A 21,750-nucleotide genomic window follows, 5' to 3' on the forward strand; every position below is an offset into this window, starting at 1 on the left:
GATCAACTGTTGTGACAGTGCCGCCTGGTTGGTCTTTATAAAGTGTGAATCACTGAGGACGACACAGCAACATGTTCTGCTTAGAGACGTTCCTTCAAAGATTTACTCAGGTTTGTTATTAACAAATGAACAAATGATGCACGTGCACATACTCAGATCTGATAGGAGCTGCATGGCTTCATTCACACAGTTGATCAGATTGTTTCCTGCTCCCAGCCCGACTCAATCAACTCTAAACTCTAAACTGGACTCAATCAAAGCTGGAGAGGGATCAGCAGTGTTTGGTTATCACAGCAACAACAACTGAGCAAATCTTTTCAGGAGGATAAAGCAAAAATCTGGAATCACGCCGAAGGTCGAAGCCTGTAGGTCCGTCCGAGTTACCATGGAAACAACCTGAGAAGACAACAGAAACAAACTAGCATTAGTTATCGGTTCCAGCTATATGATGTCATGTATCCCAAACTGCAGCGCAATGACATGAATCAGCATTTTAAAAGTTAGCTTTTACCTAATTAGACCAGGCCATGGTGATGAAGGCTGGGTTTTCATCCACATATCTGTTCCTGGCAGATCTGCGTCTTCTCTTACTGCCATCGCAGCTCTGAGACAAAGTTCAAGACAAAGACACAGATGAAGATTTAGATTTCCGTTTTGCAATAATATTAGTGGTCTGAAGCTTCATACAGAAAACATATATATAACATATAGGAAATATTCATGAAAATACAAATACTTTAGCTGGATTCAATTAAAATGTAGCTACTGGGATATGTGACCATAGAAATCAAACAGTACTAATAATCTGAAATGTGATCGACCCATCATGAGAACATGCTGACGTGTGTTCAGACTGCAGCTGTTCTGCATGTGTCTGTGGGAGGATTTGGGAAGGGGGGCGTACCTTGGTGCAGGTGTTGTCCTTCTTCACACACAGGTTGAGTTTGCAGTGCAGGTAGACGTCACCAGACTTCCCAGAGAACTGGAACATGTTGAAGGAGAAGTAGGTGGACGTTCCCTTTCCGTTGCTCTCCACTTTCACCGTCTTGTCAGCAGAGTCGGGACAGCTGCTCAGAACCAAGAAAACACACCAAACATCAGGAGCTGCATCAGCATCCAAAGAATCACAGATGCCCCTGAACATCTGGTCTGTGACTCAGTCTGAACTCACTGCTTATCCATACTGGTTCATATTATTCAATGTTTGCACATTAAAAGCATAATTTAAAAAGGTTAAAGATTTGACACATAACCAAAGACATTCACATATATACAAACACACTTGGACCTACATATACTCATCTACTCATGAATATAAGTAAACAAACACGTGACGGAGATTTTGGAAGATAAAAGCTTATAAAGATCTCAAAAAAGATCTGAAAAACTCAATACATATAATTTAGTCTTCTTCAGTGTTTCTTCTCCTCTGTGCATGGTAACCATGGAAACGGCTTGTTTTTTTATTTACCAGTAATTTTAAAGTGTTTATGTCCCAATAACTATATCAGTCACATATCTCAGGGAAGTCACAGATAACAAGGATCAGTCTCGTCAGTGGGTTTAAACTGCGAGTCGCGTAGAAAACCACTCAAGACAATTCAGCTCAGGCAGCAGGAAGGTGCATCTGTGAGATGAGCTCAACAGTGACAGTTTGACAGGATTGTGCCCACTCGCTTCTCATTGAAAATGAATGAATTAGGAGCATCAATCACTTCCTGTCTGAAAAGGCCTTTAGCCGGCGACATTAACAACTGTTACTTCCTGAAAACATGCAACATGTTGACAAGCACTGGCATAGAGAGCGTTAGATTAGACTTTGCCTGATGTGTCAACACTGGCTGTGGCCCACCATATTTTAAACGGTCTACACTGTGATGTCTGTTAGGTCTTTTACCTGCCGACTGCTCTTACTTTAACTCCCCGTGGACGTCGGGTCATGGAGGAGGAACAGCGACAGTTCATAAAAACGACTTTAAATGTAAGCAGCGCACCGTCTCGTCCTCAATTTCCAGCTTTGAAGGGGCTTTATTTGAGGTGGGTCGTTCCGACCCGGTGCTGTGCGCTGTCATTTACCGACCCCCCAAATACAATAAGGACTTCGTGAATGACTTTTCTGGTCTTCTGGCTGATATCATGCCTAAGTATGACCGTGCCCTTTTTCTCGGGGATTTTAACATTCACGTGTGTTGTCCTGATAAGCCTTTTGGTGAAGGACTTTTTAAGCCTTATTGACTCTTTTAATTTGGTGCAGTGTGTGTCTGGCCCTACACATGAACATGGACACACATTAGACCTCGTCCTCTCTCAAGGTTTATCTGTGTCTAACTTGGAGATCTGTGATGATTTGATTTCTGATCATATGCCAGTATTGTTTGAAGTTGCTTTCTCCTGTGCTGATGTTAAATCTGGCGCTCCTGTTCAGAGCCGTCGGATTTTTAACTCTTTTACTGCTGGCCAGTTCTCTGTGGCTTTTGATCAGCTCTGTGTCAGCCTAGCCTCTGTTAACACAGAGGAGTTCAGCTCTTGGTTTCACTCCTCCTGCCGAACCATACTGGACTCGGTGGCTCAAAAAAAAAACTGTGCAGCCTAAGGCAAAATCTGAGCCCTGGTTTAATGACAACTCGCGCAGCTAGACGGGAGTGTTGCAAAGCTGAGCATAAGTGGAAGAAGGACAAGCTGCAGGTTTCTCTCCAAATCCTTAAGGACTGTTGGCACTTCTACCAGAATATTGTTAAAGAGACCAAAAGAGAATACCTGTCAAACATCATTGAATCCAATCGTCATAACCAGCGGGTGTTATTTAAAACCATTGACACTGTTCTTAATGCACCACAGCCTGTCAGCTTGGAGGCATCTCCTGAAATGTGCAATAGCTTCCTGCACTTTTTTATTGATAAGGTTGGTACTGCTAGGACTCTCATCTTAGCTCCTGCACCTGACCCCTCTGTCCCTGTTCCTTGTTCAGCAGCTCTTGATAAGTTTGAGCCTGTGTCTCTGTTGTTTTTAGAAGATCTGGTTGGCCATATTAAGCCATCAGGCTCTCCCTGTGATGCTGTCTCTCCTAGTTTCTTTAAAGAGGTTTTCCCTAGTATAGGGCAGTCAGTTCTAGCTATCATAAACAGCAGCCTGTCTTCTGGTGTCGTTCCCCTAAGTTTTAAACATGCAGTGATGCAGCCGCCACTTAAAAAACCTGGCCTTGACCGCAGCATGCTGGCCAATTTTAGGCCCATCTCCAAGCTGCCTTTTATCTCAAAAATCTTGGAGAAAGTTGTTCATGCCCAGCTAAAGTCATTTCTGGATGAGCATGATGTCCTGGAGGTCTTTCAATCAGGCTTCAAAACCCTGCATAGAACAGAGTCAGCTTTACTACGGGTTTTTAATGATATCCTACTAGCAAATGACTCTGGTGATCATGTAATTCTTGTTCTGTTGGACCTAACTGCAGCTTTTGATACCGTGGCGTGGACCACAACACCCCACTGGCTCGGCTACGCCACCTAGTGGGCATCTGTGGTGCTGCACTGGAGTGGCTCAGATCTTATCTGGCTGACAGAATCATGAGTGTAAGCCTTGGAACTTCAAAATCCAGCTCTGCTCCACTGCTGTATAGGGTTCCACAGGGGTTGATTTTAGGGCCCCTGCTCTTCTCTCTGTATTTACTGCCTTTGGCAGATTATTTTAAGCCAACAGTCGCAAATGTGGATTTTAAGATAGACAGTGATTTTTAATTGGATCGGCAAATTAGTGCTGTGGTGAAGTCCAGCTTTTTTCAAATTAGACAGCTGGTAAAGGTGAAGCCTTTCCTCGCACTTTGAAACAGTAATCCATGCCTTCATCACATCCCAGCTGGATTACTGTAATGCACTTTTATTTTGGAGTCAGTCAGTCCTCCATCCCACGTCTCCAGTTGGTGCAAAATGCAGCCCCTGGCCTCTTAACTGGAGTACATAAGAGGGAGCACATAATGCCCATCCTGGCCTCCCTCCACTGGCTACCTGTGCATTTTAGAGTCCATTTTAAGATTCTTTTATTTGTTTTTAAATCTTTAAATTGTCTGGCCCCGCTCAACCTCTCTGAGCTCTTTCACCCCCACGCTCCTGCTCGGTGCCTCAGCTCAGCTGATCTGCTGCTCCTGGAGGTACCGAGGTCAAAGCAGAAGCTCAGAGGGGATAGAGCTTTTTCTGTTGCTGCTCCTAAATTATGGAATGAGCTTCCTTTAAATATTCAACAAGCCTCTCCAGCGTGTCCTGGGTCTTCCTCGGGGTCTCCTACCGGTGGGACGTGCCCTGAACACCTCACCAGGGAGGCGTCCGGGAGGCATCCTGATTAGATGCCCGAGCCACCTCATCTGGCTCCTCTCGACACGGAGGAGCAGCGGGTCTACTCCGAGCTCCCTCCGGATAACTGAGCTTCTCACCCTATCTCTAAGGGAGAGCCCAGCCACCCTACGGAGGAAGCTCATTTCGGCTGCTTGTACCCGCAATCTTGTTCTTTGGGTCACTACCCAAAGCTCATGACCATAGGTGAGGGTAGGAACGAAGATCGACTGGTAAATCTTTTCACCACGACGGATCTCAATCGCACCTGCAGAAGGAAGAGAGATTTCTTTGTTTGGGACTTGTGGATAACTTATATGACCCACAGCCCAAGAACTGGACACGTCTGAGTTTCCGCATCACTCCGCCGAAACCAGCCCTGTCAATCTCGGGAAGATCAGAACCGCGCTCACAGACTCACACTGGAGGACGGTGTTCGGTCTTATACTGACAGACTGAACCCACTACGACTTGCTTCAAGCCTCATCTTTACCCATCTTATAGTAAGAGGTTTTCGTCTGAGTTGTTAGTGTTACACACACTAATACTAGTTTAGTATTATCTTGTATTGCTGTGTTAAGCTTGTGTTTTGGGACCACTGTGTCCGTGTTTGCTGCTGGACTCTGAGGAGTCTGTTTACAGTTGTTGCCAGCATAGTTTATGCTAAACTGCTTCTGTTATTCCGCCAGGGATCTGTGTTAGCGCCACCATGAGACAAAGCAAGCCACTTTGTCGATTAGCAGATCAGATAACGTAGCCGCAGACCCTGCTGTGCCACGTGTCATCTGTGGACAGAGCTGTCACTTCGCTTCCTTTGCGATCGTGACTCTACCTCTGTTAGTCATTTAAGCTGCTTGTCGGTTAGTAGGGACTGTTTATTGTAACTGAGAGTAAGCTGCTTTGTGCGTTAACAGATCAGACAATGCGTACACAGCCTCCCATTGTGCCGCACATTGTTTGCGGACAAAGTTGCGATTACTCTCTTTATCGATCGCGAGACCCCCGTTGCTGGGTCAGCCTTCCTTTGTTCTTGTTTCTCTTTCCCTGTACCAACCGCACATATATACATTCACATCCTGTACCACACAGGTGTTGGTGAGGTAACACAGGACAGCCAAGCTACATCCGGAGGGACCTCATCCTCAGTCACTTAGCTGGTGTGTTTGGGAGGGTTGACCACGAGTCAGTGCTATTGCGTCATATTGTCTAGTGGTAACGGCCTCCGTATCTGCCCCCTGTTCTTGTGTGACCAGACTTCTTTGCAGAGTCCGCCATCTTGAATTCCCACGCTCCTGGACACACCCACTCACATGTACAAACATACACGCCTGTCTATTCGTACAGTCTTAATCATACAAAGCTGTTGCTTCGTGTTTGTTCATTAGTTGTAGCAGTAGGACAGTTTATGGTCCCGGTCTGGTTTGGTGCCCCAAATTAACCATTAAATCAATCATTTTTGGATCATTTTCTCTTTAATAAATAATAAAGAATAAAGAATTATTTTATAATTATTAATTATTATTAATAACCAAACACAATCCCTTCCACTCCTACAGATACACCAAAAATCCCTTTGAGTCTTTCAGAGGAAACTTAATGAAAACTGTCAGCTTAATAAAGCACAAACAGCTTCATGCAAAGTCACATAGAGAATTGCCTGGAGCAAAATACCACACATGAAAGCAGAGGAGCTCGTCTTTAGGTGTGGCGTCAACTATGCTTGATGACACAAGTGCTGTGTGTTTTCATTTGTTCTTTTTTTAATCTGTGTGACAGGTATAAAACTACCTGTGTGCCAAGAATGTAAAAGCCACTTCAACTAGGCTCCATTATGATTAGACATTGTTAGTTAGTTAGTTGTCACATTATGAGACATGTGATGGGTGAGGCGCTGCAGTGTGACAGGTTCTTGGACAGGACTTCTTGCTTTGTTGTCTTTTTGCTGCAGGGCCTCTTAGCCGGTGAATCCAGTTATGACTGCAGCTACAGAAGATGATTTAGTGATGCGTCACACAGCATCACACAGGATTGTCATACAGGTGTGTGTGTGTGAGTGTGTGTGTGTGTGAGTGTGAGTTCAAACCCGCCCTCATGCAAACCAAACCTCCACACAGAGAGACCAGCTGCACACACAAAGATTAATAATATAATATTATACTTAAATGCAACATTTCAATCAGATAGACTTCATCAGGCATTAGCTCTCCTCTCTGCTGTGGTTGTACAGGGAACGGACGGCCCGTATCAGGGGGTCTGATACCCTGCACTACCGGAGAACCCCCCACACGACTCCCCGAGGGACACGGTCGAATGCCTTCTCCAAGTCCACAAAACACATGTTCCCAGGACCCTCGAGGATCCTGCAGAGGGTGTAGAGCTGATCCACAGTTCCACGACCCGGACGAAAACCACATTGCTCCTCCTGGATCCAGTAACCCCAAATAGACCTTGCCAGGGAGGCTGAGGAGTGTGATCCCCCTATAGTTGGAACACAACCTCTGGTCCCCCTTCTTAAAAAGAGGGACCACCACCCCAGTTTGCCAATCCAGAGGCACTGTCCCCGATGTCCACGCGATGCTGCAGAGTCGTGTCAACCATAACAACCCCACAACATCCAGGGCCTTAAGTAACTCGGGGCGGATCTCATCCATCCCCGGGGCCCTCCCACGAGGAGTTTTTTAACCACCTCGGCGACCTCCACCCCAGAGATAGGAGAGCCCACACCCGAGTCCCCAGGCCCTGCTCCCTTACACCGGAAGGCGTGTCGGTGGGATTGAGGAGGTCTTCGAAGTATTCCTTCCACCAATCCACAACGTCCCGAGTTGAGATCAGCAGCGCACCGTCCCCACCGTAAACAGTGTTGACGGCACACTGCTTCCCCCTCCTGAGACACCGGATGGTGGTCCAGAATCTCTTCGAAGCCATCCGGAAGTCTTTTTCCATGGCCTCGCCGAACTCCTCCCATGTCCGGGTTTTTGCCTCAGCGACCGCCCTAGCTGTGCTCCGCTTGGTCTGCCGGTACCTGTCTGCTGCCTCCGGAGTCCTACAGGCCAAAAAGGCCCTATAGGACTCCTTCTTCAGCCTGACGGCATTCCTCACCGCCAGTGTCCACCAGCGGGTTCGGGGATTGCCGCCACGACAGGCACCGACCACCTTGCGGCCACAGCTCCGGTCGGCCGCCTTAACAATGGAGGCACGGAACATGGCCCACTTGGACTCAATGTCCCCTGCCTACCCCGGTATGTGATCGAAGCTCTCCCGGAGGTGGGAGTTGAAACTCTCTCTGACAGGAGACTCTGCCAGACGTTCCCAGCAGACCCTCACAATACGTTTGGGTCTGCCAGGTCGACCGTCATCCTCCCCCACCATCGTAGCCAACTCACCACCAGGTGGTGATCAGTTGACAGCTCCGCCCCTCTCTTCGCCCGAGTGTCCAAGACATGCGGCTGCAAGTCCTACGACACGACTACAAAGTCAATCATCGAACTGAGCCGAGGGTCGGATATATATATATATATATATATATATATATATATATATATATAGTGCTATATGAATAAACTTGAAGTTGAAGTTGAAGGTCATGGTCAATGTAGTAGGACCAGACTTTGCTTTCAGGGCTCAGTAAGTGGAATCAAAAAGCAGGTTTCTTAAAGAGTCCCTGCTTCTTCTTCATTTAGAACTGACTGAGAAATGCCAAAGCAGCACACTGGCTTCCACCTCTGTGTCTCTCACCCGTTCTTGATCAGGTCGTATTTCAGACTCGCAGTGGATGATTTCTCGTTGGTCGCCCAGCAGGAGTCGGTCACCACGGCGACCAGTTTGTCATCCAGCCCGACTGTCTTCAGCTCCACCCAGACGATCTGCTCCAGCAGGATTTCAGTGCTGGATGACACAGCTTGTGTGCGGCTGGCGTCGGTGAAGGCCTCCATGGTCAGACTGTATTTCCAAGCTCCAGATACCATCTCCTGGGTCACAGAGCTGCAACACACACACACACACAATATACTAAAGTAAACACACTTCAGATAAAGCCTCCAACAAGTCCAGTCGAGTAAAACTCAACCTGCACATCTTAAATTCAGTTGCAGCACTTTACATTTACATTCAGCAGCAAACATGAATCTTTATTTTACAGCTGTGAGTCACTTAAACTGTCCACATGAACATGAGTGAATGGATCAAGTCATGTTAAAATGGAAAACTGTTGAATTTGATCCCAAACATTCATGACTCAGCATTTCAGAACTCCATTTAAAAAGGTCCAAAATACGACATTCAGCCCGACTAGACGTCAGCAAGTGTTTACTGTGTGAAGATGTAGTGGAGTCATGGCGACCTGAGCAGTGAATGAAGTCACACTACCTCTATGTGTTCGGGGTGGGCGGATCCATACTGCAGGATCCATACTTCCATACAAGCTACTCATTTGGTATCGATTCTTTAAAAAAAGAATCAATACTAATATCATATATATAAAAAATACTTGCAAATATGCATGTTTTATGTTGTTGGTAATTTATTTTATTCATATTTATAATTATTTAATTTGATCATTATTTAATCATAGTGTTTCTGTAACGCTTCCTCTATTTTACATTATTAGCACACACATTTATACTTTAGTTATTTTTACTTATTAATGGCCAGCATGTGTCATGTGAGTGTGCATGTTAGTGCATGTGAGTCCCCTGCAGTCGTTTTCAACATGGGTTACAAACAAACATTTGAGGTGAGAAATGGTAAACAACAGAATCTTGATCCGTACTTGATCAGCACCGCCTAGTTTGATAGTTTGATCTGAACTTTGTGAGCTGTCCGTTCACAATATTCCTTTTTTCCCAACTTTAAATAACATGTTTTGATGCTGATGCTGGCGTGACATCTAGTGAGGCTGAACGTATATTGGAACTTTAAGTTTTTTGAAACGACTCGTCTTTCAAATGTGGGAAATCTATGACTTTCAGTTCAGATAGTTCAGAGTCAGGGCTGTGAGTGTATATTATGGATCATTTAAGGCTTTTTCAGGCATGCTTGTCTGCTTGTGATTGGTTCTGACCTTTTCTTTAAACAATGAGTATCACTGATGCATAGATCCTTTTTCAGCACAAATTCACTTCTAATTCTGCTTTGTGCACATTTGAATCAGACATTTGAAATAAAAGAATTCTGTTTCAACCAGCACACACACGACCGGTCAGAATCTTCACTTGTGACCGCTCGTTTTTACTCCTCTGTTCAATTTATAACCTGTGTGTATGTTCAAACCTGTTGAACACTCACCTGTCTTTGATTTTGAAGGACATGGTTTCGACGTCCGGCTGGTTGTAGAAGCAGGAGAGGTCGATTTTCACTTCATCATGGCGAGTGATCTTGGAGCCAGAGCTGTCCTGAGCAACGATGGAGTTCTTGAACTTAAGTTGTTTGTCTTCGGCCTGCAGGGTCAAAGGGATACAGACAGTGTTACTGCAGAAACCACACGTTCATCTTGACCACGCCCTGCTGCCACACATGGATCACTAACACAAGTGTGAGGAGAAGCTCAGCTGAGAGGCAGAAGGGATCTGACTGAGAGTCAGTTATTAGAGAAGAGATGCCCACCGTGAGCACTGTCCCACAGGTGTCGCTCTTGAAGTCGAAGGTCACCATGTGGGTCTTTTCGTCCCGCTGACCTTTGCAGGTCTTGTCGTTGAGGTGTAAGACAGAGTAGTCGATGTTCTTTTCCTCCATGAGACAACCAGCCAGACTGACTGAGGCAGAGTTTTTATCGCAGACGATCGGCTCGCCTGAACAGCAGGACAGACGAGGACAATGAAACACACATATGTGTAGCACTAAGATTCATACTTTACTAATCAATACGTTTTTGATTCATAATTGATCCAATGTGTAAAGTAAAAGTGTCTCTAATCTCAACAGAGAATTCTCACTTAATGTGACAGTATGTCAGATGGTGTTTCCAGCTCATGAAATGAATTCATGTTTTCACATGTAAACTGTTATATTTAATGCCATATTGTGTCATTTCACATGTGAGACAGGTCTCTCTGTTCAAGCTTCTTACCAAAAGTGTTTGCCTTTCTGTATTTGGAGGCAAAACTGGATCGACAGAGGCAGCTGGTTCCACCGCTGGCATCCTCAGCACAGAACTCATGAGCACTGCAGAACGTGTCCTGACAGAAGGCCTTGTCAGAGGCTGAAAGATCAAACACAGATCATTACTTACTAGAGTCAGTCAGTGAGATAAACAGGAATAACAGCTGTTCACATACTGTCTCCATGTAAATGACAGTGAAGGACAGTCTTACAGCAGCTGGTCGATGTCCTCCAGTCCTGGACTTTCTTGTCGAGCAGGCTGCAGGCTTTGACGTAGGCCTCCAGGAACTGGCACTTGAGACCGTCCACCGCCGGGTATTTGCACAGAGTGTCGGTGCAGGCTTTGATGTAGGGATCAGGCTTGATGGAGCTGTGGCAGGAGTCGAAGGGAGCCTTCTTCAGGAGATCACACCTGTCATGTGAGACAGAAAGATAAAGTCCAGTCAGACACAAAAATAAGGTCAGTGATAATTAACACGAACAACAAGACGAAGGCGTGTTTGTCATAAAGCTGCTCTGTTATTGGCTGATAGTCTAATCACAGGACAGAGAAAACTCTGTTCCCCAAATAAAGAGGAGACTTTAATGTGTGTTCAGGTGTGTTTAGCTTCAAGCTGCACCCCTGTTCTTTGCCTCACAGATCAAGAAAGAAATGAATACCTCCACTGCAATAGTACAACAAAATAGGAGAATTAAATGTGGACCATCATCTAAACCTATATTAATAAATGATCTAATATCAAATATCATATTGATTTTTTTCTGTCTGACTGAAACTTGGCTGTGTCATGAAACATATGTGAGTCTAAATGAATCCACTCCTCCCAGCCATATTAATGCTCCCATCCCTCGAGACACCGACCTAATAATCAACCCTAAACAGAAGCTTCATTTGAACTCATTTGAAAGTTTTATTAGTCCTTCTCACCCAACCTGGAAAACTTTACAGCCACTTTTATTTGTTATAGTGTACCATCTCCTGGCCCATACGCCCAATTTATATCTGACTTCTCAGAGTTTTCATCAAACTTAGTCCTCAGTACTGATAAAGTAATTATAGTAGGTGACTTTAATATTCATGTGGACGTTGATAATGAAAGCCTTAGCACTGCATCAGTTCAGGTGTGTCTCTGCTCACCGTTTAGTCATCTCCGTGCATTCAAACTTATTGCCATCAGTCTCCTTGGTCACTTTGTCACAGCTAGGGGGAGACAAACAGCAGAAGTCAGCAGTGTTTCCCAGGCCTCAGTCCTTCATATAAACACACCAGCACTACTAGTATACATGCAGCCCAGTGATGAGGCAGCAGTCAGTGACCGGAGGCCTGTACTACGAAGCTGGATTTTCTCTTATCGAGGTAACTTCAGGGTTAACCCTGGGTTTTCCGTACTACGAAGCTGGTTCACTTCTTACCGGGGTAAATCACCATGGTAACTGATGCTGAACGGCTAACCTGCTCCGGAGCAGGTTATGTTCTGGATAAGAGATCAATGAGTACAAAAGCACCACCTCCTGACCAATCAGCTCTCTTAGAAAATGACCTGCCCATTCTTAAAAGATCCTGTCAACATTGGTGCGTGGATCGCGAGAGGAGCGCTTAGGAGAGAAAGAGTTTTTAGTGATAGATGCAATTTTTTAATTGGCCAAAATATATATTTAAAAAATAATCATTGAGGCACGTGGGGGATATTATTCTGTAGGTTTGACATCCTGAGATCAAAGTGTCAGGGAGCATAATAACTGTATTTATTTATTGTAATTGTAAAAAATTGACGAAAACATATATTTGTAAAATAAGCCTTGAGGCACATGAGGGATATTATTCTGTATGTTATACAGTTGGTTTGAAATCATTCACTCAAATGGTTGAAGCGCATAATAGGTTTGTATTTTGAATGTTGAATATTAAACTAACTTAATGTCTCTTATGAAAGGAAGGGCACTGAGGAAGCGATCTGCCTCAAACGTCTGTGCCGTAATAAAGTGGCATTGTGTGATCAGAGTGCTGTCCGTTTATATTGTCTGATAAATTAATATTGTATGATCTCATGAATTTAAACATTAACAGAGTCGGCAATTTTCTGCCAGCATTCCTTCCTGGCTTTTGCTGCAGCAACAGTGTTGCTTTTGGCCTGGATGATGTTTGAATTCTTCATATTGTTGAAGAATAATTGTCTGCTCCTCCATGGTAAAGTAGGCTGCTCTGCAGGGTTTCTCCATGTTTGTGATTGGTCAGACGCTGCAAACACCTCCCCTTTATGTGAACGCGCAGAGATCCAGATTGGAAAACCCTGGGTTGATTTACCGAGTTGATAACCAGCTTCGTAGTACCGCTTATCCTAGACTGCAAATATCTGGATAAATCAATCCAGGTAACGGAGAGAGATCCTGGATAGGTTAATCCAGCTTCGTAGTACAGGCCTCAGGTCTTACCTGTCAGAGCTTAACTCAGCGACCTTCACTTCACTCAGAGTCCGACTGGACTTGCCACATAGACCCGGCATGGTGGTTCCACTTGGTACTGGACAGTTTGAGGAGAGAACATGAGTCAGATGACAGATATGCTAACATTAGCAGCACACCAAAACAAACATAAAATAAAATGTAACTGAAACAAATCAGGATCCTTTCAGTGAATTTTCCAGATAATGAAGTCAGTAGTGTGCTGTACATGGGCCGATCCAACTAAATGAAATTCATCCTCAACAAATGACAAGAAACACATGAACACCTCAGACTGTTAACTATAATGTCAGATTCTGTTTTTATGTTCATGTCATTTCTAAGTTTAGGCTCATTCCAGATTTGCTGTTTCCACTCTACTTTGGAGATCTTTGAGAGCTGCTTTTATTCCCTCTGTAAAGAACACATTTTCATTAAGAACTCAAAATATTTGTTGGAGAGACTGATTCATACTGCAATATATCTGTGCTCTCTTCTTTTTTCAGTACAATCAGCTGATCACAGCCTTAAGCCCCCCCCCAACCACCAGCAGCATGTACAACATAGGTAGTGTAAGTTGGTGCCATGCTGAATGTGTTTACTGCAACATACAGTCAAATGATGTGTTGTTCATTAATCAGTATCAGCAGCATAAAGCAACGGAAGACCTCAGTTTGAAAAATGACATTTGTATGATAGTTGTTTATTATTCTCACACTGAGCCGCCCTCTTTCATCCATGTAGGACGTGTTTGTCTCTACCTTTCGTGAAGATCTGTGCGGTGTAGCCATCAAAGAAGACAGAGGTGCCGTATTTGGACTTCAACAGCTTGGCAGTGACCCCAGTTTGGTCCTTAGTGAGCTCCACATCGTGATGCTTCGCAGGTGTGCTGGTGAGGGTCAGCTCTTTGTCCTTCAGCTGCATCACAGCAGAGGAACAAAGTGGAGAAAAACACATGATCACACATGACAAACTCACTCAGTGCTTCAGTCATCTTCTGCTTCTGTGCTCTACTGTTTCCAGTTGGAACCTTTCTACTTCTCCTCCACATTTCAGAGAGACATCTGATACTTTTGACTGCACTGCATTTATCCGACTGACTTACATTTACTCTCAGCATGAGATAAATGTGGTTAGAGCACAGTGAAGTGGTTTAAGCAAACGAGACATTATGACCTCAGAACATTAACACAGTGTGTGTATATACCATGGTGTTACACTGGAAGGAAATGAACTCAGTGTGTGTATACCATGGTGTTACACTGGGAGGAAATGAACTCAGTGTGTATATACCATGGTGTTACACTGGGAGGAAATGAAATCAATGATATGTTGGGGATGCCTTCTTTATCAACTTGTTTTGGTTTGAGGGATTCAGACAAAACACCAAACATGAACTGATGATTGCTTTTGGCACATTTGGAACATGGCAGCACAAAAATAGAACAATTTCAACAGCAGGAAGTGAACCTGTGACTGAAGGTAACTCACCGTAACCCTCCCACCTTGTTCCAGGTGAATCTTAACATCTGGCCCATCCAGATGCAGGATCACATGATCCAAAAAGCTAACATCTGTACGATGGCGGTCCTGGAAGACGGCCTGCAGCTTGACGCCTGATTCTGACATCATAGTGTACGCACAGCGATCCGGGATGGAGGCAGCCTTACCATCGACATCGATGACAGTGGAGCCGGTCACGGTGCACACGGCAGCTTTCTCAGGCAGCGCCACACACCTGACAGAGGTGGGGAGGCAAGTAGCATCATCAGCATGAGGAAACATCTGGAAATGACTGAGGAAGTGGAAACTCTCCAGGAAGTAACATCAAACCAAAGTGATGAACTAACAGTGACATGGAAAGATGTTGCTGATGTATGAGACTGCTCACTGACTCTGAGCAATGACACCATTCTAGGATCAGTTCACTGCATAACGTAAATAACAACAACAAGTATTCATACATAGTAGAGTGTTCCACTACAGTGTATAATAATAATAATAATAATAATAATAATAATAATAATAATAATAATAATAATAACAATGATGATGGTTCAGAATAAACAATGACAGGTTTGTACAGAGAGGACCCTGAGATAGTTAACAAACCCTGAGGGAAACACAATGTTAATGACAGAACTATCCAAAGTACATTAAAGCTGTTAATAAAACCATTAAAAAATCACAATGATCATTTATTTATTTTTAGGGGTGCTGAGATCAAATTTAGGGGTACTTGAACCCTAAAAAGGGTCTAAAATCACAGCTGAATGACACAGAACAAAATGATGACAGAACAGAAAACTGCATTCTCTTAGAAATATAAATCAAATATATTTACAGGCCCTCGCCCTCGCATTTCTTCCCAGAGCCACAAGGAGTTGTTTTGACCTCTGCTGAGGCACTGCACGTTACAGAGGAGCCATCTGAGTCACATAGTCCCTTATTCACTGGAAGAACAGCACCTGAAACAAAAACACACAGATCACTGAATCACATGTAAACTTTCAAATGTCATCATTCAGCCTCAAAGGGTCCCTGATGATCCCTGAGGATCCCTGATGATCCCTGAGGACCCCTGAGGGTCCCTGAGGATCCCTGAGGATCCCTGAGGGTCCCTGAAAGCCCATTTAATTTGTCAGTTCAGCTAATTTGTGATTTGAGTGAACTGGTCCTTTAATAATCACTTCTCTGCTAACCTGAGTGTCTGCAGGCGCTCGCGTCCTTGAAGACATCCTTCTTTCTCTCCTTAATCTCCCACGTAGTCACTTTCTTACCACCAACCTGAACTTCAACGTTCTGCAGAGCAGCAACAGCACAGAGGTTACACACTGACAGGACAGAGGCACAACACATGAAGCGTGTGTGTGTGTGTGTGTCTGTGCGCATGTGTGTGTGTTTGCGTGTTTGTGTGTGCATGTGTTTGTTTGTGTGAGAGTGTGTGTGTGTGTAAACTTCTTTCAAAATTTGTCCAGCATATACTTACCAGAGTAGCGGGTGGATAGCCTCCATACACATAATTAAGAACAACTCCTTGGTCACCAAATTTGGAAAAGCCAAACTGAAACTGTAAACAGGAAAAGGAGAAACAGATATAATTAATAAATAAAATCCTAAATCTTTTAGAAAAGACTTTATTGATTTGATATCAGAGATATTCAGATGGACGATGATGAAGCTGAACAATGCTCACATATTGAGTAGCGTCCTTGTAGAAGATAATGAATATGGAGCATGTTGATGTCCCTGTGAGTTGTGGCAGCTCTTTATGATAAGATGATCCTGGAGCATTTGTAAGTGATTTATGAATGACCCAGTAACCCTTGTTGATTTCTCCACCTTGATCCACCAGAAGACAGTCGTTGTCACTTGTGTCGCGTTTGCCTTTGAAACAAACTGAGACTTTGTTTCCGGAGGTGTCGACCTGTTAACATCAGAGATACACAACAAATAAATGAGTAACGCTGGTGAACGTGAATGTGTTCTGTTCTTCTTTCTCTCTCTGGAGTTGTTCTTAATTATGTGTATGGAGGCTATCCACCCGCTACTCTGGTAAGTATATGCTGGACATATTTTGAAAGAAGTTTACACACACACACACTCTCACACAAACAATCACACTCACACAAACAAACACATGCACAGACAAACACGCTTCATGTGTTGTTGAGCTTCTAGTGAGGGTCCCGTTTCAGTTACCATGGTAATTGACTGTGTGAACCTAACCTACTCGTTGGCAGTTTTGTCTTAAACAAAGTCTGAATTTCTCACCGTCTCCTCTCTCTTAAAGAGCCAGACACGCCATTTCATTTCCTCATTCATTCACTCAATATTAAAGCATATCAAACTGTATTAAAGCTTATTAAAGCGTATTAAAGTATATTAAAGCATATTAAAACATATTAAAGCATATTAAAGTATATTAAAGTATATCAAAGCATATTAAAGCGTGCATTGTAACTCTGCTGAGAAGTACGGAGGCCCTGAAGGGCAAACAACAACGACAAAAAGGAAAACCCAACAGCAAAAGGTCTGTCTTTATTAACAGGTGTTAAGGCTGCTTGACGCTGTACTTGAGGACTCTTGCACTCTCGTTCTCTCTGTCTCTGTCTCGCTCTCTCTGTGAATGAATCAATGAATGACTTAGAGGGTGTGCCCAGGGAAGGTGTTGACGACGGGCAACGGTGATTTCAACAGCCTACTCAGTCTGATAGAGTACCTTTATTCAAATTTTCAGCATATCTAACTGAATATAAGAAACGTAGTGAAACACAGATCATCTGTGGGGCTCTGCACTACACAGTGCTGAACTTTGGGACTCAGCATCATCTAACACGTTAACATTCAAACAAGGGCACGCCGTTGTGAAGAAAGAAACATGTGAATGGGACTATTGATGCGGGGCATATATGAGGCATAAAGTAGCCTTTCCCACCTGTTAAAAAGACAGACGTGCTTTCGTCCAATCATCAATGATCCTTGTTAATGTTGTTGTGTTTTCCTTTTTGTTGGTGTCGTTTGCCCTTCAGGGCCACTGTAGAGAAGAGTTATAAAAACCTAATAGCTACTGATGAATAATGTTTACTACAAACTTTACTACAGAGAACATTCTGCTGAACGATTAGTAGTAGATAGTATCTGCAGGCTGCAAGCAGTAAGTAAAGAAGTAAAACTTTATTTATATCATGCCTTTTTTAACACAAGACATCGACACGCAAAGAAAAACACATTCAAGAATACATGCAGACATAGGAACACAGAAAGCATCCAGCAACCAGTCTCCACTCAGAGCACACACAGCTGAACTTATCCAAAGTACGTTTGTTTGAGAGTAAAAGTGAAGCATTGTTCCAGACACAAAGGATCAGCGAGGACAAAGACTTACAGCTGTTCAAACAGGAAGATTAATCTTACTTACAAACAACTTCTGGTAAACTTTTCCAAAGAAGGTAAAGGGACAGTCTTTGATGTCTACTTCAGTGATGGCTGTAAAATAAGCTTCTCCTCCTGTTGAAATGGAGACATGGTGAGAGTCAGTTAGTGAACTGAAGTCAGTCAGCAGGTTGGACCACAGGTAAAAACTGCATAGACTAATGTTAAAGAACAAAGAGCTCTGAGGAGCCTCAGCAGCCATGTAGACTCACAGATCAACATTTTAGATTCATAATCACAAACAAGCTGACTCAAAGTTCAGTAACAAGTCAGCTGGACAATGACCTTCCTGCCTCAGTTCAAATCATTCTTCCTGTTGCTCCTCAGAGTGTCAGATCATCTGATATCAGTCAGGTCTGCTGACCCTAAACTCATGTTGTACATCTCAACTTTCTTATTTGGTCTTTCCTCGCTTCTCGACCCTCACTGGCATCGAAAGTTGTTCCGATCCATCACAACATAACTGGACAGGCAGATTACAGATTCAAGTCAAATTCATCACTCCCATATTTTTATTTTCTGATTCACCGTCTAGTTAAAAACCTGTGTTAGTTATCGGTCTGATCAACAAAAGAAGCATAAAGAACTTTCTACATTTATTCAGAATGTGTCTTCATGTGATCTGTTATTTATAACTATAAATTAACTATATTTATAGTTATATCAGTTAACTTGAATTATAGGTGAATGAAAGTCATCAAGAAACACATTTTAACACATTTGTATTTTAACATTATTTATCGTCAATTCTATTCAGTCACACGTAGGGTTGCAACATTTCAGGAATTTCCAAAGTTGGAAACTTTTGTGGGAATTAACAAGCCTGGCTAACGCCAGACCGCATCTCAATGTCATGTGAGATTGAGGTAGGGTCTGGGGAGGAGCCGTTCATTCCCTCGTATTTGAGGCAGGATCAACCAATGTTTATCAAATACTTCTGTACGCTACTGGACAAACTTACAGCTAATCGTATCAATGCGGTAAGTCGAAGGAATGTGGCTTGATCAAGAATCGTTGTTGTTGAAGACAAAGTGGGGTACAGCGATTTTTTCCAACTCAGGCGAAGTAGAATATCGGTCATATGAAACCATGGGTATAACCAGGCTAGGAATTAATAGAATTAAACTGGAAATTTACAAAGTTGTGTGTTCGACTATAACAGGGAACTTAAATGTTGCCAGGAGGGTCAAAAAATGTAGTTATAATCCCTAAAGAGCCCAGAAGAACAATTTTGTTTATACAGTGCATTATAGACTTATTATAAGTGATTGATTAAAAAAAAGAAAATATATATTTAAAAGAATATCTTTGGAGAATTTGATGCCATAAGCATGAACACAGCCCAAATGATCAAGAAAATTAAAAAAATGAAAAGCCAAAACTGTAGTTAGTGAGGCACAAGAGTTAAATCTGTAAATGCATTCCAGACTGACTTTCCCAAAGCTGCAGAAACGGCTTGCTGTCTTAGTTTGCATGTCTGCTTATGATCAAACTAAATGTTTATATTTATGTTTATATACAGGTGATACAGTTTGTATGAATTACCCCAAATTTACCAAATTTAATTCCCGTCAATTCCCATAAATTCTCAACTTCCTGGAAATGTATCTGAAATTTTCTGCCCCTTTGCAACTAGGGTTGGATACCTTTCACATTTCAACCAGTACCGGTACCCGGTGTTTGGTATCGGTACTCAGCGGTACTTCATTTCGGTACTTTATTCTAAATATGTAACTCCTGAAGTATCAAACCAAAAAGTCCCAAAATTCTGACTTTAAATTTTCTGTTGTTAACACTGTTTTCCCATACATCTGTGTAGCTGTAGCGCTATTATAGTTTTTTTGTATTTTTCTGTACTTTGTTTTTATTGGGGGGGGGGGGGGTTAATTGTATGTTTTAATGTTTCTCAAATTACGTGTTTTTTCTGTTTTATGTAAAGCACATTGAGTTGCCATTGTGTATGAAATGCTCTATATAAATAAAACTGCCTTGCCTTGCCTATAGTTACCATGGTGAGTAGTTTAGTAGGTGTAATGATATTCATAAGATTTTGCTGCAAAAGCCCCCCCTGGACACCAGCGGTATTACACACATGAGAATGGAGTAAGCTGCCAGATAGAGTCATAACATTTTGCTCTGACATGCCTGCAGTTAGTGCATAACACACTGAAGGACGATGAGCCTTAATGTACAGAAATCTGGCACTCTTTAATTTAACATGAATCAATACCCGGTAGTACCGACATAGTTTGGTACCGACCTTGGCACCCGTCCCTATTTGCAACCCTAGTCACACGTTAGGCTGAAAATTCCTGATTGTTTGATAGAAGATATGTAATTTCAGTTTTCCCTGAAACTACAGTGGCCCTGAAGTGCTGTTGTGTTTTGCTGTTGTGATTTGTGTTTTTCTGTTGTGTTAAACAATGAATTCTCAATCGGAATATCAATAAATATAAAGACAAATAATGAATAAGTAATAGAAACACAGTCTGTCAGTGAAAACAGTTCCTGTGCCTCTGAGCAGTACACAGAATGAATACTGACAAGTACTGACAAGTACACAGTATAAGTCATGTGTGTTCTTACCTGACACATGGCTGACTGTAGCCAGGGAGACCAGCAGCAGGAGGAAGAGGAGCATGCTGGAGGAGATCAATCAGCTGACAGAGAGCTGGAGGACACACAGTCACATATCTCTGACATCAGTTGAGTTGACTTTATTTCAGAGTGAGTGTCACAGTGGGAAAAGATCCCATTTCCATCACACATGACATAAATACACAGCACAGCAATCATTCAGTCTGTCTCTGTATGTCCAAACAGGACATTTATTAAAAATAGATACAGTAAATACAACTGAGATACAGCTGAAGCATGACAAAAAGAAATACATATAATAAATAGTGGATTAGAGTGGGAGCTTGATCCTTTTTACTGGTTACTGCTTTCAGAGAATCAATGTAATGAGATCATTCAACTAAACACTGCTCTGAAGTTTGAGGGAGATTTGGAAATGATGACGTGTGTATGTGCAATTTATTTACTATATAATTGAATGAATTGTGTCTTTTGCAACGAGTAGATTCAAGGTCTTTGTTACTTAGCTTCATGCTGTCATCTGAATCACAGAAATATTATCTGTCCAAAACTTAAGCAAATGTTCACAGTTATACAATAAGAACATTAGCTACTTTTATTCTCTCTTATAAAATGTACAGCTTTTATCACTGTCAGTAAACCTGCTAATAATATTGTTACAGGAATAACACTAGTCCTTTTACTTTGCTGGCAATACAAGTAATACCTTCTATGTGAGCATTCACATGCAACACTCTGATAGCTTAAAGTCTCTTATCAGTAACATGATCTAATATAATATCGTTCTAATATTTAATGTTCAGGCACATCAATGTTAAAATATTCATCTATTATTTATTGTTTGGTAAAACAAATAGTTTTATTGATCTGTGTCAGGCAGAATAGCTTTGCTCATAGAAACTTACTGTAACTGACTGAACTGACAAGAGCTCATGTGGTCATTTCAATAGTTGTCAAACATATCAGAATACCATTTATACCATTTTATATGAATATGGGATGTATCAATGATTAGCAACAACAGTGTTATTATGCATTAGTCTTTAATGTCCAAATTAGGTAGTTGCTCTGAATTTTGGGAAGAGCAGGATATAGTAAGGTTTCAAGAGTAATTCATGGATTGGAGCCCTTACTTTTCATGTGTCTACTTTTCTTATAGTGCTTGCGTAGCATACATTTGTATGGAGATATGTCTTTTGGATATTTACCATTGGCTGTTATCATATAAACTGATATGTTTGACCAATCACAGATCATTTCTTCGTTTCTTCATAAAGTATAATAGATTAGGTTCTGTCTCTGTATGTCCTGTCTCCTAACTGCAGAATAATAATTTTAATCTTCAACCTAGCAGTGTGTT

The 21,750-nt window shown here is 42.5% G+C and overlaps 1 protein-coding gene across 1 annotated transcript; it reads right to left on the reverse strand.

Moving 5' to 3' along the window:
• Nucleotides 1-511: 511 nt before the first annotated feature.
• On the reverse strand, nucleotides 512-20,433 carry LOC128368302 (uncharacterized). The gene is made up of 17 exons (XM_053329092.1): nucleotides 20,379-20,433; nucleotides 17,779-17,867; nucleotides 16,054-16,284; nucleotides 15,847-15,927; nucleotides 15,560-15,659; nucleotides 15,202-15,325; nucleotides 14,349-14,595; nucleotides 13,619-13,775; nucleotides 12,849-12,936; nucleotides 11,554-11,616; nucleotides 10,628-10,827; nucleotides 10,384-10,515; nucleotides 9,921-10,105; nucleotides 9,603-9,754; nucleotides 8,055-8,300; nucleotides 905-1,067; nucleotides 512-604 (listed from the first exon to the last, which is right to left on the reverse strand). The coding sequence occupies exons 1-17, from the start codon at nucleotides 20,431-20,433 to the stop codon at nucleotides 512-514; spliced, it is 2,406 nt and encodes an 801-aa protein (XP_053185067.1).
• Nucleotides 20,434-21,750: the final 1,317 nt, after the last annotated feature.

Source organism: Scomber japonicus, chromosome 11 (genome assembly GCF_027409825.1).
Source record: "Scomber japonicus isolate fScoJap1 chromosome 11, fScoJap1.pri, whole genome shotgun sequence".
Classification (NCBI taxonomy): Eukaryota; Metazoa; Chordata; class Actinopteri; order Scombriformes; family Scombridae; genus Scomber; species Scomber japonicus.

Coding starts and splice junctions, on each gene's coding strand:
- LOC128368302 (XM_053329092.1), bottom strand. CDS start 20,433: ATGCTCCTCTTCCTCCTGCTGCTGGTCTCCCTGGCTACAGTCAGCCAT. Junction 10,828..11,553: donor TGCACGGAGATGACTAAACG/GTGAGCAGAGAC, acceptor CTCACATGACAG/GTGTGATCTCCTGAAGAAGG. Junction 9,755..9,920: donor CCTGTGGGACAGTGCTCACG/GTGGGCATCTCT, acceptor TTGACCCTGCAG/GCCGAAGACAAACAACTTAA.